The sequence below is a fragment of the Leptinotarsa decemlineata genome, unplaced genomic scaffold (assembly GCF_025532065.1).
Source record: "Leptinotarsa decemlineata unplaced genomic scaffold, Ldec_3_MD MMD2_tig00026282_RagTag_RagTag, whole genome shotgun sequence".
Lineage (NCBI taxonomy): Eukaryota > Metazoa > Arthropoda > Insecta > Coleoptera > Chrysomelidae > Leptinotarsa > Leptinotarsa decemlineata.
In genome coordinates, this window is record NW_027412668.1 from 19,214,734 (window position 1) to 19,231,042 (window position 16,309).

The following is a 16,309-nucleotide window of genomic DNA, read 5'->3' on the forward strand; positions in this document are numbered from 1 at the left end:
AGCTAATTCAGATACTCATAAGCATAATACTAGGCAATACACTTGAAAACTGCAAAAATTTGAACCGAATGAGAAAAAAAAATAACTATACTCTCATGAAATAACAATTTACAAATCAACTACTCCTTTGACCTAATTCAAAAATGATCTGAAAAAATATACATTGAACAACTGATATTTTTTCAATAATTCTGATTCAATCATAACATTCGTTTGCTGACAATGTTGATAATAAATATTACTGTGATAATATTCATTAATCCACCAAACGTTCCACAACAGTGCATCACAAATGTTGACAATGTTCATATATAATTATTTATTTTTGTAACTGTATCTTTATAAACATTGTATGCTTCTTGAGATCGATAATCGCTAATGATAAAGAGACAACAGGAATATTTCTACAAATAATCAAGGCATTTTCATAACAATCCAAGGAAGTTTTCCAGTCTTCTTGAAATGGTAATAGTCATAGACGAGTTTTCCTAAGACAAAAACTATGAGGCTCGCTAATATTGCGTTCAATAAATCCAAACCTTCTTGGAGAGAATATTCAGTTGATAACCTACATACAGAGCTTCTTGATAAATCAACGATCTGAAAAATATAAATCAGTAAATTCTAGCAGTAAGTAGCAAGTTGATGATATTCACAGGTAAGAGTGAGTTTTCATCTCCTTCCACGTAAGAGCATTTCACATCGTGAATGTCCTTTATTTGTTGAGCATATTTTTGTAGAACCAGTTCCTGAAAGAAAATATTATTATTAAATTCTTGAGCATAGTGTATAAGAGATTGATTGTGAAAAGCATCGGTTGAAGATTTGAAACCTACTATTAGGTTGTATGTATGTATGTATAACCCACGATTGTTTTATCGTGAGTATGAATGCTCAATGCACACAAGAATTACAATAACTCTTGTGGAAAGATCGGATAAGAAAAATAACTAGCTAGATGTACTGTAGATAAGACAAGATTTAATTCTAACTGCACTGTTACAAGGTTTGAAACGTAATGAATTAATTTTACAAAACAGCAATATTCCACATCGGTAGGTATTTAGAGAAGGGATTTCAGATTTCGCTATTGTAGGGATAAACAAAGGTTTGGATTAATATAAGTAGGAAAGATTACAATAGCGGGCAATTCCCAAGATAAGGGAAACAAAGAATAATTAAGGAATATAAAGGTAGTTATTTGTAATTTATAATATTTACATGGAAATAAGCTTAAATATTCGGGTTGTTTAGAAAAATATATTCCTGAATATTGAATTTTATGAGGATAAGTGGATTAGGAAGGACCCGTACATTAGAGAACTAACTGGAAAACCCCGATTAGGAATAAAGAAAAATTGAATAACTTAAACAATATTAGTTAACAATACATAAAATAAAAATAATGCCATAAAACAATATGTTTTGTTGTTCAAATTTTAGAGCTGGCAACTCTAGGCTAAATACTAAAAAATTAATATTCACTTGAGAAACATAATAATTTCGACAGTAAGATTTTGAGACGGAACATGCCGCCACCCTTGAACTGTCCAAGTTCAAAAAAATAAAGTAGAGCCGTTAATTGAAGGGTAGAGGGCAACGTTTTTTAGTACAGCGCTTGCACTCGCTACTTTTGGTTTTTAGAGTCACTACACGAACAACGCCGTTTTCTCCTGGATGGATTGCGGTGATTCTTCTAATGGACCAAACAAGTGGGGGTACATTGTCTTCATGGATCAGAACAAAATCTCCAACTTGAATCCTGGTAGTTGATTTAGAACGTTGACGCGAGCTAATAAGGTTATTCAGATATTCCTCATGGCAGCGATCCCAAAAGTGCTGCTTTAATTTCTGCGCATGTTGCCAGGCAGACAATCGGTTAGATGGAGTGTTAGTGAAGTCAACCTCTGGACAGCTTGTCAATAGAGCACCAGTGGGAAAATGGCCGGCAGTCAAAGGCAAAAGGTCGTTTGGATCCGAGGATGAAGGGGATAAAGGACGAGAGTTCAATATCGCTTCGATCTCAATTATATATGTTTCTGATTGTTCATATGTAAGCAATGTATCTCCGACAGTGCGGAGTAAATGTTTTTTGAATGATTTGACTGCAGCTTCCCAAAGTACTCCAAAATGAGGAGCTCGGGGTGGTATGAAATGCCAAGTGATTCTTTCATTATCGAAATGTTGTTTTATAGCGGTTTGGTAATCAGCTGAATTGAATAAGGCTTGCAGCTCACGGTCAGCGCCGACAAAGTTAGTGCCGTTGTCAGAAAAGATTTCAAGAGACTTTCCTCTCCTAGCAAAAAAGCGCTTAATACTAGCCGAAAAAGCTTCCGTAGTAAGATCGAAAACAAGCTCTAAATGGATAGTTTTAGTGACCATGCTAATATAAACTGCAACGTAAACCTTGAGTTTATTTCGATTAAGGAATCGCTTTTCTTTAATGTACAGTGGGCCACAGTAGTCGACACCCGTTTTCAAAAAAGGTCGCGAAGGCACAACGCGGTAATCAGGTAGAGGACCTGGCTCATGATCAGCTAGACGAGGTTTTGCACGAAAACAGGGAAGGCAACCTTTCTTATGCTATTTTGCCCGTCAAGCGGTCAATAAGTTTGGCGAACTGAATACAAGGTTGCTTGAGCCCCAGTATGCACGAGCCGCATGTATTCCTCGCGTATGATAAGCCGAGTGATATGATGATGAACAGGCAAAAGTATAGGGTGACCAAAAGTATAGGGGGACCAACAAAGTCTACCGCCTACTCTCAATATTCCTTGATCATCCAAATATGGACTTAAAGGGATTAATTTGCTAGATTCTGGTAGAGATTCATTTTTCTTCAGGCAATTGATTTCTTTTAGAAAGAATGACGATTGGGTGAGTCACATAATGACGCTGTGAGCTGCAGAAATCTCTGTTGGACTCAAAGCTTCCGAGTATTTGAGGGTTTTATGTTTTGTTTTGTGTACAAAACGCAATAGATAAGCTACCACACATTTCAGTTTACGAAAAAACTGAAACATTTAACTAATGGAAAACCTTTTAATGAAATGCTCATGCAAGTAACAGGATTATTCACTACGGCTTTAAGTTCAGGGATAGTAATCTCAGATAATGCGCCTTTTGGCCATTCGTCTTTGTCTTGTAATAACCAAGAGGGGCCGTTAGGCCCCTCATATAGAACTAGTAACAAATTCAGAGGGTAATTGTCCGCGTGAGACTAGATCTGCGGGATTGCTTTCAGAGAATAGATGTTGCCAATGACAATTTTTGGTAATCCTTCGTATATCAGCTACACGATTGACTACAAAGGTTTTTAAGCGATGCGGAGCAGTTTACACCCAATGTAATGCAATCGTGGAGTCGGATCACAAATAAATGTCAGTGACGTCTAACAGAAGAGATTCCTTGACTATGATAAGTAAATTGGAAAGTAAGACTGCACTGCATAGCTCTAAGCGAGGCAAGCTAAATGGACTCACAGGAGCCACTCTTGATTTGGAGCATATTAATTGTGCGTGTACAACTCCGTTTGAATATGTTGAGCGTAAGTATAGGCAAGCTCCATAGGCCTTTTCACTTGCGTCACAGAATACGTGAATTTGAAGATCACGTGAGGTTGGAGCGATAAGACAACGAGGAAAATGCAAAATTTCAAATATAGATGGCATGTATGCTCTGAGGAATGGATTCATTCCAGGTAATTCCAGCCTTCCAACAGAGTTGAATTATTATTTTTGCATAAACTATAACTGGCCCCAGAAGGCCTAAAAGATCAAAAAGTTTTGCGATTTGAGATAAGATGTTTCGTTTGGTGAGAGTTTTTAAAATAATTCCATTAACCTTATAAAACAGTAAATCACTTTGAGAGTTCCAGTGTATACCGAGAGTTTTGACAGGCGATTCAGAATCAAGGGACATATGAGAATTTTTTGGATGCTCAGAATAATTGGATACAAGAGACGGATGATTTGAAGCCCATTTTCGTAACTGAAAGCCACCTTTCTTAACTAAATCTTGTAGTTGATCACACAATAGCTCTGCTTCTGGCAGTGTTTTCGCACCTGTAAGAAGATCATCTACGTAGAAATCTCTTTTTAAAGATACAGAAGCAAGTGGATAGCGATGACCTTCGTCCTCAACTAGCTGCTGTGAGGATCGAATAGCTAGATGAGAGCTATTCGACACGTCCCACCCATATTTATGATCTATCATCAGCGACTGTATACATATTGAGCTGGTAACTTCAACTTCAGAAAAAAAATCAAGATAGCATAAGAGTGAAAAAAATGGAATCACAGGTAATATCGATTGTGTCAAGTTTAATATATATGAAGAAATAAATTGATGGATGTAGCCATTACTACGTGATAGGAAAATCATAGAAAGTTTCATTTCTCTTTTCTTCAATATGAAGAAATATTCAAAATGGTGAATCTAAAATTATGGTGAAAAATAGTGTCTAAATTTCAGTTTGTTCTAAAAAAATCCACATGAAATGATAATTTTCGACTTATTTCTTCTTGTCAATATATGAAAAATTACTGACTTCGGCAAAAAACGATATGTTATAAATGGTGAAAACTGTATCTGTATCTGTAGAGTAGGGAGGGTGAGTGTAAGCCCACAGCAGTTAGGCCACATGTAACCCATTGTACATCCTCCCGAAGAGTTGTTCTCCTACGTCATCGTCCATCCTGTCCTTTCCAGGAAGGTGGACAGGTCACTGGAAGACATCCCCTTTATATCGGCAGGTGTACGTCAAGACTCGCCGAACACACACTCTCTTGAATTTCACTAGTTCGGACTTCCATTGTCTACTATATAAAATGATTTGAAATCCCTGAAACAACTAAAAAAGAAGAATTGAAAATGAGTAGCTGAAAATAACAATTATATTAACCAAAATAAACCTGAAATGAAGTAATAGTGAAATAAAATACAAGTAAAAATAGAACAATTGAATAAATAAAAATAAAGAAATGAAACAAGAAAATAAAAATAAAAAGTGGAGAGATTCCAAGTCACATTCACGACGTTTCGATTGTTAGTATCTACAATCGTCTTCGGGTGATGCCTGGACTGATTCCTCCGAGAGATGACTATTTATAGGTCGTTCGAGTACTTTCACCTATCCCCATTTTCCGCTTCACTGGTTCCGTGGGAGATGGCCGTTTTGGCGGAAGTTGGCTATTTTTCGCTTGATGATGGGTTTCCATATGTTGCGTATTTCTACGCTGGCTTGGCTGAATACGTTGTTGGACAACATGTATGCGGCTTCCTTCCAACTCCCGCCAAAACGGTCATCTCCCACGGAACCAGCTATTCATTTTCAATTCTTCTTTTTTAGTTGTTTCAGGAATTTCAAATCATTTTATATAGTAGACAATGGAAGTCCGAACTAGTGAAATTCATCATGAAACATTGTCAATCACCTTCAAACACACACTCTCTTATTGACGATAACTCCGGACACCCGCATAGGACATGCCTGACAGTTTCATCTAACTGTTCACACATCCTGCATAGAGGTGTGTCCACTAGCCCCATATTATGTAGGTGTTTCTTCAGTCGACAGTTGACAGGGTTATGCTAGCAAGATTGCTTTTTTGATTCCATCCCATCTCTTTAGAAATTGAGCATGGGTGTGACGTTTGGCTAGTTCTGCAATTGTTGAAGTCATCAGGTCGTAGGTGCCACTAAGTCCCAAAATTCTTAGTCCAGCCACTTCCTTTGCTGAAGAGTCGACAATGCGATTACCTTTACGCTTTAACCCACCTCAGGATAATGTTATTATCTACCGAGGCTTTGGCTAAATCCAGTACTACCCCCTGAGGTAACACGTTGTCTGTTCCAGGCTAATGGGGCTTGTCTGCTATCAATGCAAATTGTTATGTTTTGCCAGAAAACTGTAATCCATTAAAGTTCCACAGGATATTATCTTGAGTCCACTATCATACAATTTATAGAATCAGTTGTGGAATTGGCTGCATTGGTAGTGCGCCCAACTCACGATCGGAAGACCGTGGGTTCGATTCCTGCCTTGACCAGATATTTTTCTCGAGAGAATTTATTTGGTTGAAGATGGGATGATTCTGCAACCATGTTAGGAATCACACGTTAAAAGGTAAGACCTCATTAGTCCTTAGCTCGCACACGTTTCTCAACTTCTGAGAGTTGTCATTCGTATGGGGGCGACAGTTGATTAACGGAAAAACAGACAAAATAGACAGAAACAGTTATAATCAGATACGCCAAAATCTGGCTGTTTATTAATTGATGAATTAGTGACAATATGAATTAGATCATGAAACGTATTCAGGTAACATGTTTAGTAAAAATAATTAGTCAGTCAGTCTCAGAGTTACATAATGAAATTAAAGATTTTTATAATGGACAGAATTCATACTTTCATCCAGCGAATTGAGTGGAAACTCTCAGAAATAATTACTCGAAATTATTTTCGGGAAAACCTTTCGTTCGAATCATTGAAAGTAAGTGGAAAAAATAAATATTGAACAATCAGTATTTTATAAAAAATACGAAAATTATTGCAATCACATCAATTCCAAAGAGCCCATTGATTTCTCTTTTATGTAATATTCACAAGTGAAACCCGGGTAAACATTAGAAAATTTATGTCAGGAGGTGATTTTTATTCAAGTGTGAGAAAACTGTTTTTTAAAAGACTATGGAGATGATGATTGTTTCATTAAAAGAAGTTTGAGAATAGTGCAGCCCAATTCAGAGAGGTCTGCTCTGAATATAATCACCCATGGTGAAGCTCCATTTAAAAATCGAATACTCATGACTCACTACTAATAATTTTAGATGTATCTGCAGAATAATTAGTGCCGTAACCTCCAAACCAAAATAATAAACATATATCCAGAAAATTGAATCAGTCATTCAAAATAAAAACCTTACTGTCATCAAGAAAGACCCAAAGAAAAATAGTCGAAATGAACTAAAAAAATTCCTCTCAGATACTAAAAAGAAACGGATATTCACTAACATGAACCTCTTCTGCCCGAAACTATATGGCCTGATAAAAACACATGAAGACCATGAGACCGGTAGTTTAGTATATAAATAATCCGATAAGAGAACTAGTAATACGTCTTAACAAGTTATTCAAAAATACTACCAGTTTCGTCCCACCTCACAGCATTAAAAATTCACTGACTTTAGAGAAAAACATAATTCGATTCAAGTTTCATTCGATGTAAAGAGTTCTCCAACATACCGTACGACGAATGTAAGCCCTTCATTTTAGGAATATTAGATCAAGCCAAAGTAGACCATATCACTCCCTTCGAAATTTCAACAGCTTTCGATGTGTGCCTAAATCAGAGTTACCTACAGTTCAACAACAAATTTTATAAACAGGATTCAGGTTTTCCAATGGGTTCACCCCTTAGTCCACTTTTAGCAGACATATTTATGAACAGCTTGGAGACCATTATAGTAAATTCCGACCTGAGTAAAAAACATTTATTTTTGGTATAGATATGTAGGCGATATTCTCACCTGTTACAGAGGTACTACATGACAGCTGAACCAATTTATGACATTCATGAATAATCTCAATAGCAACATTCAATTCACACTCGAAACAGATAAATTTCATAGACCTGACCATTACACACAATCAGAATAAATTTGAGTTCAATGTTTTTAAATAACCTAGCTATACAGACATTACCATCCCAAGTGATTATTTCCATCCATACAGTCATAAATTAGCAGCCTACGATTCAATGTTGCAAATAGCATTCTCAGCATAATAATAGTTTCAACGCAGATACAATCCAGAAGTAAGTCAGATTCACTTACAGATTAATATACCCCCAGATCAAACAATCAGAAATCAAGAAATGGGTAACTCTAACATATTTTGGTGAAAGAACAGAGGTAATTGCAGGTTTCTGCATAAAAAACAATGTGGAAGAAGCATTTAGACCACATGCCAGATTATCTGATTTCCTTTTCAATGCCAAAGATAAAGTGGATAAAGTTGGAGAAATCTGGAGTTTATAAGCTTAAGTGTCCGAAGTGTAATAGTATTTATGTGGGACAATGTGGTCGAAATTTCCTAAAACGGTATGCTGAACATGAAAGGTCCTTCAGACAAGGTAAAAATGATTCGACGTTTTCAAACCAATCGTTGGCATACAACAAGTTCCCGAATCTAAACGATTCAAAAATTTTGCACTATGCAAGGAAGGGTTGCAAACTCAATTTTTTGGAATCCTCAGAAATTCACAAGCATAAACATTGCGGGTGCAACCTGTTAAATGATCAAATCGATTTAGTTTACTCACCGGTTTTCAAATTAGCATATCCACATTATCCAAGTAAACAAAATCCAGATAATCAAGCTGAGTACCTCTATTATTACCTACAGTGATGTTATATGAGCGCTAACCATTTTTAGTTTAATGTAATAGTTCTAAAATGTCCTTATAGGACGAAACTGCAGTAACGTTAGTTACAAATAAAAGTGGTGAAACACAAAGAAAGTTTCAATTCTCTTGCCTTCATAAAAAAATATTGTGATCAAAAAGTATCATAATTCCTTCGCAGAGTTTCCAATTAAATTAGCATTGATCACAACCAATAATTCAAATACTTGTATGCCGATCAATTTTGAAAACCATTTTGTGTCCCGACTAATTTTTTTAAATATTTTTTGGAGGAGTTCAGCTAGAACTGAGTTCAACCAGAAAATAAGCTACGGAAAACAAATTACCTGAAAACTGGGAATGAATAAGCAATCACATCTCCAGGGATTTCCACCAAGATAAAGCCTTAGTCCATCAGGCATGTGTCTATTTTTCATCAGTGCATTATCAAATGCAAATGAAGGTATCTAGAAAATGAATGGAATAAGTATAAGCGGAGAAAGTTGTTCATTTTTGCATGTCAAAATTGGCCTTTCTCAGGCAATATTGATGAAGTGAAAACATTTCAACTGAATTTAAATTATAAATTACCCAATTTTTAAACTTATGGAATGCTGAAAAATGAATACCAGTAATCATATTTTTCAAGGACAAAACATAAGCACTACAGGAACATCTTTAAGGCGCTCTCAGAGTGGGGCTGTGTGAAAGTAGCGATTCACATTGGATTTTAATCGCTAGAGAATGAATCCATTTGGACAAACGTCCACAGGAAGTTTATTCCATATGAAAACAGTTCTCCAGATGAGTGTTCTTAAACAGTGGAGTTCGAGGTGTACTGAGTTGAACCATAAAACGATGAGCAAATACAGTTTGTCGAGTATTTCTGACATCTACCGCTCTTCGTGGAATCAAATGTGCCAAGTTACTTGAACACCTCCCGTGAAAGTATCTATAGAACAGAAACCAAACTCCAACCTTTCTTCGATGTTTCAGGCTATCAACCCGTGTTAGGAATCACACGTTGAAAGGTAAGACCTCGTTAGTCCTTAGCTCACACAAGTTTCTCAACTTCGGAGAGTTGTCGTTCGTATGGGGGCGACAGCTGATTGACGGAAAAACAAGGTTTTTTTTTTAAACAGAACAGATTGAGGTCGCACGTGATGTTCGCGTTTCAAATCAAGCGGATGGCTCTTTTCTGGATGGAATTCAGCAACTTCAGGGCATGTTTGGGGGAGAGCTCCATATATGAGAAAAATACTCCAAAGGTCTGATCTGAGCTTAATGAAGTATCAAAAGTTACTGAGGTGTGTACAGTTTTCTGATTCGGAACAGTGTTCCAAGCTTCTGAGAAGCAGCCTTTGCAATTCCAGCGACGTGATTGTACAAAGATATATTGGAATTGTCTGAGCTCACATTATTATATCCGATTCGAAGACATTTATCTTCTTGAAGAAACCCGATACCTGGATTTTTGTGACATTGAATTGAACCTGGTTAGATACTCATCAAGATATGCAACCTCCTACTAACGGTGAAGATGTGCCTCCGTAGCCGATGTCCTGGAATCCAAATGGAATGACGAGACAAGTATACTGTCGCCAGCAAAGCAATATATTGGATTCTTAGTTTTTTTGAATAAGTCGTTGATATGCAATAAAAAAAGGGTTAGAGACAATATGGATCCCTGGGGAACACCAGCGTTTATGGTGAAAATATTCGAAAGATATCCATCGACGGCCACTCGCAGGGAGCTAAAGAGCCATACACAGAAATGATCCGACAAGCTATAGCATCAAAGTTTGGCCAGCAAACCCTCATGCCACACACGGTCAAAGGCCTTAGAAATATCAAGCGCAACTGCTTTTGATTCTCCATGTTTCTCGATTACGTTATTCCAAATATTCCGATACAAGATCGCCTTTTGATCTTTGTTTCCGGAAGCCATATTGATGATTGCTCAAGATTTGGAACTCTTCCAAATATTTGAGGATATGGTGAGGATATCCATGAAATGAAAGTTATGATGATGTTTTTTTTTACCAATGAAGTACATAGCTTTGTCAAGGTTTAGACTTCTAACTGTATATTGAGTTATTCTAGTACTGGAAAAATGCAATGAAAATACTATTTTGACGCGCCTCGAAAGTAACAATACTGATGACTTTCAACTTCGTGAACTACATGAACAGGCTTGATACGAAGTATCATCTTCAGGTCGCTACTTAAAATTCAGTATTATTCAAATAATAATTCAGAGATGCATATTGCAAAATGAATGTTCCTTACCTTCGATAACTTGTTTCCTCTCAGAGAAAATGCTCTGAAATGGGATAACCAGTGAGACCCCTCCAAATTATAAATGCTGACGATTTCGTTATTATCGAGATACAAATCCCACAAAGATTCATACAAATTTGTAGTTTTTAGAACTTTCAAATTTGTTATATAATTTCCTTCCAAGTGTAATATTCTGGTATATCTTGGAATCTGTTGCGGCAATTCAGTGAGACCTCTGTCTGAGCAGTTGACCATTATTATGGGATATAATTTTCCAGAAGTTGGATCCACAACAACTTTTTCCAGTGAACAATCACAGGAAACTGTGCAGTTTTCCTTTATATCCTGTAAAATTCGTGAATTAATAATCTATTTGAGAAATAAAATTGAAATGAAGCATCTTTGCTAAGATGGCTGCATCTGCCTGAAACAGATTCACAAAATCATTGACGTACAAAACTGAATGCCTCATACCACTTCAATAACCTATGAGCCATTCATAAAAGTGATAATGGACAGAAATAGCATTTCGAAATGAGGAACAACAGTTGGTTAATAATTAATTGAGGGAGATTTTCAATAACATGGGAATGCTAACAAGATGTTATAGTAAACATGGGTGTGGTCAATACTAAACGAACAATAATATGATAATAATTTTTTAATTTTTTTGTATCCATGAACCCATTTCTCAACTTCCTCAACCTTAGAACGCATACTTCTTGACTATTTGTTTCCGGTTTTGCCTTTTTCGGGTATAGTTATCTGCGTCTCCTCTATGATGTTGGCAATCTTTGACATTTCTTGGACATTAACGACCTTTCATTCCTTTCTAATGTTGGTGACTTTCCATGAAACCATAGTCATTTCAAAATTCCAACTGCAGGTACTTCAGCTCTTCTTTTTTATTGATGGTTTGTATGAGCTTGCTGACTTTTTTTTCTACGTTTAACTTTCAGGAAAAGTATTTTCAGGTATCTACCTAGCCTCAACACTTGCTGCATCTTGATGTCCAATAATCCTTCGATTTATGGAGTTAGGGAATGAGCCAAATTGGTAAGCCTCTCATATACCTCATACTCCTGCAAGGGCCCCTGTGGTTGTTGATATCAGCCCAGAAGTTGGCTCTGATAATGTTATTGTCCATATCGCATTTCTAAAGTTCCTAAAATCCTTTGATGAACTTTTTGGCTTCTCTTCGGAATATTGTGCAATATTTTCATTGTTTGACCTCGCAGTACCAACACTTGCGTATGTGCAGTTGTTCTTTTCTTTCCTATTCTACTATTGAATTGACGACGATGTCTGGTAGGTCAAAGTTGAAGGCTTCAATTTTTACCTTGTGAAGGTCTTGTCGCTGCTGGTATGGTTGTTTTCATTGGGGCAGATGTGTCCTATCCAAGCCCAACCAATTCACCATATCATCATTGTTTTTTGCTCTTCTATTCACCATATTCAACTATTTTACAGCACTGCTGTAACAAAATATCTGTATTACCACTGTCTATCTATGCATCTATAGCTCTTAATTAACTTATATGGGTTTCGCTTTTCGAAATGTGGTGATTTCTTTCAATAACAAATTACAAATGAACATCGTGTTCTAGTGTTTTCGAATTCGCTTCACAGAAACAGGTGTGATGTACTACGTTGTTGAACTCATATCATTGGTGAGTTGTTTCCTAATTTCCTTAGATTAGCTAAGGGCGTACTAAAACAAGGCTCAAATATTAACTACATCTTAAAACCCAGAGAGTGTTGAATATAAGAAGAAACTCAACAAGGAGGAACTAGTGAGTCGAAAATAATGAAGCACGGCCGGAATGCTTCAACATAATATCTTGCGCTTAACGTCCAAGATGAAGGTTTCCACATGTTTCTAATTTCTACAGTGGAATGACTAAATGAGTAACTGTGCATTAACCTGTGTGTCAATTTAAGAAAGTATATCATTTATATGTTTTTGTATGAAGATGGAGAAATAGAAAGCCAAAACTTTTCTTTTCCAAAAAAATGCAAACTTATTCTCAAGAGGGACATCCTGTTGATTAGTTTTTGATAACATTATAACAATTCAGCTACCTTTTTAAAAATACCACAAACTTGATCTTTGCTGTTAGTCATTTGCCAGGAATCTGATGATAACTGTAAACAAGTTTAGGTATCAAAAACCCTTACTTTGATTAACTGAAACGTAATGAATTGTCGTATTACATATCAATAGATGTTTGAAGTATTTTATTTTTAATATCCAACAAATGATAAAGAAGTATTATATACCGTTGAAAATTATTATTAGAAATAATGTGATTTGTTTGGAACCTTTGGTGTAGCAATGAATATTACTGGAATTTTTTCCCAACACCAAATCATTATTTCAACTCCTCGACACGTGTTTCGATCACCAAGTGATCATATGGTGATATCACTTGGTGATCAAAACACGTGTCGAGGTGTTAAATCAACGGTTTGGTGTTGGGAAAAAACTCCAGTAATATTTAAGAAAATTAATTCCAATATCTAACTTTGTAGTTCTGCTCATTTTTCTAAATCTCACAAGTTGAATACAATACACATACCGTAAAAAAAAGATTCAGGGGAAGCATTCTTGAATTTTCTGTTAAATTATTCTCCATTCATCATTACCGAAACTATTTCTGGTTACCAAAATTAATTAGTATTGCGAATCGGAGATTGTGCGTTTATTAGCTTATTTAAAAAGATGAAGATGATTTGAATCATGAATATGTCCTGGAATTAGTTGCTAATAGTTGCTGAGAAATAAAAAATAATTTACGTCTTTTGGAATAAGCAGCACAAGTTTTAGGCACTTTTACTGCAGAACCCTCCACATCACTTAGCTCACCAAAATATTTTGCACAATATTTCCTTTACTGACGAGTTTTCACTTTTCTCAAAATGGCTGCTACTGGATAGATGAAAGTTCGCAACTTTTTAGGGAAAGTACACACAGAATCCACAGAAAGTGAACTGAACTATTGGACCTTAAATCATTGGGAAAAATTTACTTGCTGAGCTTCATTCAAATCTACTCAATGAAATGATAAATTCCTCAATAAAACTAGTTTGGAAAATCTAATTGATGCTGCTGGTAACATAATTTTGCAAGACGATCTTATTCACATTCAACAACATGGAGCTCCACCATACTCTCTTCCAGTTAGATAGTTGCTAGATGCTAGATTTTCTGATAAACGGATTGGTCGAAAAGGAGCAATAGAATGGCCACCACGATCACCCGACTCATCGCCTTTAGCAAGATTGAAATCGATTTTTTATAAAACACAGCCTCGAGATTTGGAAAATTTTAAGAGAAGAATGACAGCTGCGTGTAGAGAACTTCAGGCAGAAGATTTTTGGAATGTTAGAGACGACTTTCTGGGCAGACTTTATCATTGTTAAAAAAATGGACAATGTTTCGATCACTAAATGAGGTGTATTACTTTCTGATAGTTTCATTACAATATGTTTACGATTTCACCCGATATGTGCAAAAGTACTGAAAAGAGAGGTCAAATATATGGTATTTTTGGAAAAGTATCTGAACAACCTTCAAAATGAGGTATCACTCAACCTCCCTTTTCATTTTAGATTTCAGGGGTGTTAATTGATAACTAGCCTACAAAATGTACCCCTTGAAAATAACTCTGACTTACTTTTATATTTTATATAGGGGCCGAAATATAGAGGATGGTACGTTTTCAAATTGACACCCTGTATATGTGACTTCTTTGAACTTCCGCACAGTGATCCGCTGCTGTATTTATTTCCTTCTTCAAGTTTATGCTCCATTACTGCAAACTTTGGGTATTTTCCGTAATGGTGAGTTATACTTCTTCCTTTTTCTCAGATTTCAACAAGATCGACTCCTTTGTGTTCGTATTCTAGGTAGGCGATATTAATAACTCTCCGAGCCACCTAGGGAGCATCATGGCTGTTCCGACAGCCATATAACGTTGCAGAAGCATCCCAAATTCAATTAGTTGGGATGGAAATCTCGACCCTTCGATCATGAGTAGGGGTTAATCTTCTTATACTTGCCGATTTGAAAGTACAATAATGAAAGACTATCCATATTTGTAAGGTATCTACAAGACGCCATTCACGTCGCTGTTTACATTTAGTGATTTAATATTCATCAAGTTGCCGCAGGATTCAATAACATTAATGAATTCATCATTTAATGTTGCAATCATATCTGATTTTTCGGATGATCTCCAATAGTCCCTTTTCAAATAAAGAAGAGTCTACTCTGGTCCTCTATAGTCTTCTATCAGTATCCATATTGCCGGAGATTTCAAAGACCATTGAATCAAAACGCCAATTATGGGACGAAGAGAAACTGAAATTGCTTTGTTTTGCTTGAAACAAATAAATCTTGATGATGATTATTACAAAAATCACTAAACTCCTCATCAGTAATGGACAAAATGACTTTCTGCGATATATAGTAAAGACACAGACATTGTTATAACTGACAGAAATATAGATAAATAGAAGTTTATTAGTCAGACACCAATTAAACATTGGATTGGCAAGTCAAAATGTCCGTAAAAAATATGAATACTTATATGAAACTATCCAACAGAATTTTAATCGTCAATAGGAGTCTGACACCACATCGTGAATTCCTTTATATCATAGAATGCATTTAGGAGCAGAAAATATTTCAGTTTAGGCTTGAATCTGAACAGGTTCGACTGGTTTTTCAATCCATGGGGTAATAAATTGTAGAAATTCGCTCCTGTATATTTTGGGGATTTTTGTAATTGTTGTATGTGGCTAGTTCTACTTAATTCGTTTTTTTTGCTAGCTTGGTAGTTGTGAAATTTTGAATTTTGCATGAGACTATTTTTGGGAATATAGGTGTGAATCAGAAGTTTGTATAAATAAATACTCGTGAAAGTTAGAAGTTTTTTCTCTTTGAAGATAATTCTGCAAGATTCTCGATAATCCAAATGGAACATCAGGCGAATTATCCTTATTTGTGCTAAAAAGACTCTGGTACTATCAGTGGCCAAACCATAAGCTACAATGTTATAACTTATGGTCGAGTAAACCAATACATAGTTAGTACACAGAAATTATACCCTCCGCATCAAGGCAACTTATCAGATTTTTCATTGCGAAGAAGTGTTCATTCAATTTGGAGCAGATCATAGTGATGCATTCCTCCCATCTGAGATTGCTATCAACAATTGCACCTAGAAATTTGCAACTTTCTTGAAATATTATTGTCTGATTATTAATGTTTAGTTGTTCTGTGGAAAGCTTTCCTGTTTTGGATCTCTGGCTGGCTATCTAGGCTGGATACTATTATAGATGTATCGTCTGCAAACATATAAACCTCTCCGTCATTTATGTAATCAGGAAGGTCATTGATAAACAATAAGAAAATTAAGGGGCCGAGAACGCTCCCCTGGGGAATACCAGTGTCGATTAAGTAATCATCAGAAGTTTGTTTCCTAATTTTCACTATTAGCTTATGACCTTCTAGAAATGAACGGATCCATTGTAATATGCTTCCACGAATTCCACTGGGCAGTATCATACAAACACTGTAAGAAATGTCATTCTCTATTTTTTCAGTGAAGATTGGTGAC

At 36.0% G+C, this 16,309-nt stretch overlaps 1 protein-coding gene across 2 annotated transcripts in view; it reads right to left on the minus strand.

The window, feature by feature from the left end:
- Positions 1 to 304: 304 nt before the first annotated feature.
- Positions 305 to 16,309, minus strand: part of swi2 (Protein singed wings 2) — a 65,340-nt gene continuing 49,335 nt past the window's right edge. For both annotated transcript variants that reach the window (XM_074179977.1, XM_074179976.1), the window contains exons 5-8: positions 10,695 to 11,030; positions 8,753 to 8,872; positions 657 to 749; positions 305 to 600 (exon numbers count right to left, since the gene is read on the minus strand). In XM_074179977.1, the coding sequence (XP_074036078.1) occupies positions 415 to 600; positions 657 to 749; positions 8,753 to 8,872; positions 10,695 to 11,030 (735 nt within the window). In that variant the 3' untranslated portion in view covers positions 305 to 414. The remainder of the gene's footprint in view (positions 601 to 656; positions 750 to 8,752; positions 8,873 to 10,694; positions 11,031 to 16,309) is intronic.